This window comes from Hyaena hyaena, unplaced genomic scaffold (assembly GCF_003009895.1).
Source record: "Hyaena hyaena isolate Hyena2069 unplaced genomic scaffold, ASM300989v1 scaffold_1310, whole genome shotgun sequence".
Classification (NCBI taxonomy): Eukaryota; Metazoa; Chordata; class Mammalia; order Carnivora; family Hyaenidae; genus Hyaena; species Hyaena hyaena.
Window position 1 is genome coordinate 68,910 of NW_024081920.1, and position 2,761 is coordinate 71,670.

At 34.6% G+C, this 2,761-nt stretch overlaps 1 protein-coding gene across 1 annotated transcript; it reads left to right on the forward strand.

Moving 5' to 3' along the window:
* The first annotated feature begins 1,251 nt into the window (after window positions 1–1,251).
* Window positions 1,252–2,196, forward strand: LOC120224916 (olfactory receptor 52K2-like). Its single transcript, XM_039223158.1, is given in 1 exon segment — window positions 1,252–2,196. A coding segment is annotated over 1 exon segment (945 nt).
* Window positions 2,197–2,761: the final 565 nt, after the last annotated feature.

The following is a 2,761-nucleotide window of genomic DNA, read 5'->3' on the forward strand; positions in this document are numbered from 1 at the left end:
TTTTTGTTAATCTACTTCTAGGATTTAGTCGTGAACTACATTGGTCAAAAACATTTTTTAAAAAAATTCATGCTTAGTTTTATTCAGAATGAAAGGATACCTCATGTTATAAAATCTTGCCATATACCAATATTTGAACCAAAATAATGATTTACCAATTAAAAATTTAGTACTGTGAGGATACCCTTCCAAAATAATTGTTCACAAACTCTAAGGCATCATTTTTGGTAAGCTGATTTCTGGAAATCAAGGGTTGCATTTAAAAGATTGCTTCAGGCATCGGACCTGTAAACACAGACAGCAAACTGAAGGTTGCTAGAGGGAAGGAGGGTGGGAGATAGATAAAATGGATAAAGAAGAGTGGAAGATAGAGACTTCCAGTTATGGAATGAATAATTTATAGGAATAAAAGGCACATCATTGGGTATAGAGGGACAAAAAAGTTTGCTTTGGAAAAAAAAGTCAGTGCGAAGTGTATTGTGTGATTAAAGAATGTATTATTCACCTTCTGGAAGAAAACAATATAAATATCTGGTAATGTGAATACCCATGTTTTCCAGACTTAGTCATTTTTGTATTGGATAGTCCTTTGCTAAGTGATATTCTTATTGTTCAGTTGAGCTGATTTTATGAAGAATACTTCATTTATTAGCTCAATGACTTGTCTTTAAAAATAGGACTTGTTTGGTTCATACTTCTTCATTATATTTTTTTAGCTAATTTCCCCAATTGTTCTTTAGTATTTCCCAAGTCACCTTTTCATTATATGTATAAGCCCTATCATTGGGAAGGGGGGTAAGAGAGGTTAAATACCGCAAATCACTGATCTCAATCATGATGGTTAGACTTAGCCTTTTTTGCTTGTCTCAAACTGTAGAAAATTGTATCTTCACACTCAGCATTATATCAACTGTTGCCTCTGTAACTGTAATACTGCTGATAAACATCTGGCTAACAGAGCAACACTTTCTGAAAAAAGGGCAAGGAGATAGATAGATAGATGATAGATAGATAGATAGATAGATAGATAGATAGATGATAGATAGATAGATAACTTTTCTACTAATTTTTCTTACCCCCAAAAGCACAGTCCATGTATTTAATGCATTGCAAGATTAAACTACTAAAGAAATAACTCAATAACCGGCATCTCTCCCAACCCATAGTAATGGAAAAAAATACTATTCATATATTTATAATCTTTGTGATTTTTAATTTGGACAGGGTCATGGAATATCTACTGTTTGCATAATGTTAAATTACAACAGAACCAATCTTCACCCTACCATCTTCCTACTGCTTGGCATTCCAGGATTGGAGGCTGTCCACATATGGATCTCTATCCCTTTTTGTCTTGTCTACATAGTGTCACTAATGGGAAATATTGCCCTTCTATTAATTGTCAAGACAGACCACAAGCTGCATGAACCTATGTACCTCTTTCTATGCATGCTTTCCGTGGCTGATTTGATTCTTACATCGTCTACAATTCCCAAGATACTTAGCCTCTTCTGGTTCAATTACAGAGAGATCCACTTTGAAGTCTGCCTTACTCAGATGTATCTTATTCATTCTCTGTCTACTATGGAATCTGGATTTATCTTGGCCATGGCTTTTGACCGCTACATAGCCATTTGCCACCCACTAAGACATTCCACTATCTTTACACCTGGAGTGATTGTAGGCTTCGGTTTGGGCATCGTCTTTCGAGGAGCTGTACTCCTCAGTCCACATCCCTTTCTAATGAGGTGGCTTTCATACTGCAGAACTAATGTCATCTCCCATACCTACTGAGAGTTCATGGCCCTGATAAAGCTGGTTTGCACTGAAACCAAGATTCGTAGAGCTTACAGCCTGATTGTGGCATTCCTGACAGGGGGATTGGATTTCATATTGATCATCTGTTCTTATGTCCTTATTCTTTTCACTGTCTTTAATCTGCCTTCGAAAGCTGCTCGCCTCAAGACCTTAAGTACATGTGTCTCCCATGTATGGGTCATCTTAGTGTTTTATACACCAGCTTTTTTCTCTTTTCTCACTCATAGGTTTGGTCACCACATTGCTCCACATATCCATATTTTTATAGCCAATATATATCTTCTTATTCCACCTATGATGAACCCTGTTATTTATGGTGTAAAAACCAAGAGAATCAGGGAGGGACTCTTTAAATTCTTAGTAATCAAATGTGTTTGAAAGCATATCTTGCTGCTTTCAGGATTCTCCCTTTGTCTTTTTCTTTTAAACGTTTGACTGATACTTTAGATAAGGATATCTTGTTTATCTTGTTTTCATTCTACCTGTTTGTGAGTATTCAAGTGGTTTTTTTAATCAATTTTTGAAAATTTTCAGCCATTATTTCTTCAGATGTTATTTGTGTCTCTCTTGTTCTTCTAGGATTTCCTTTTTGGCTTTTTTTTTTTTTTTTTTTTTGCTTCTCAGGCTAGATCATCTCAATTGGTCTCTCTTCAAGCTTGCTTATTCATTTTTTTCTATAAGTTCAAATATGCTTTTGAGCACCTATAGTGAATTTTACATTCATTTATTGTACATTTACATTATATTTCATTCTTTTTAAAAACTTTCTGTCTTTATTTTCTCTATTTGGAGACACATGATTCTCAAACTTTTTTTTTCTCTTCTTTAGACTTGGTTTCTTTTAGTTCTTGGAACTTATTTATTATAGCTGATACCAAGTCTTTGATTAGTAAGCAAAGTTTTTACTTTGAGTGGGCTTTGTTTGTTTGTTTTTTGAAATCTT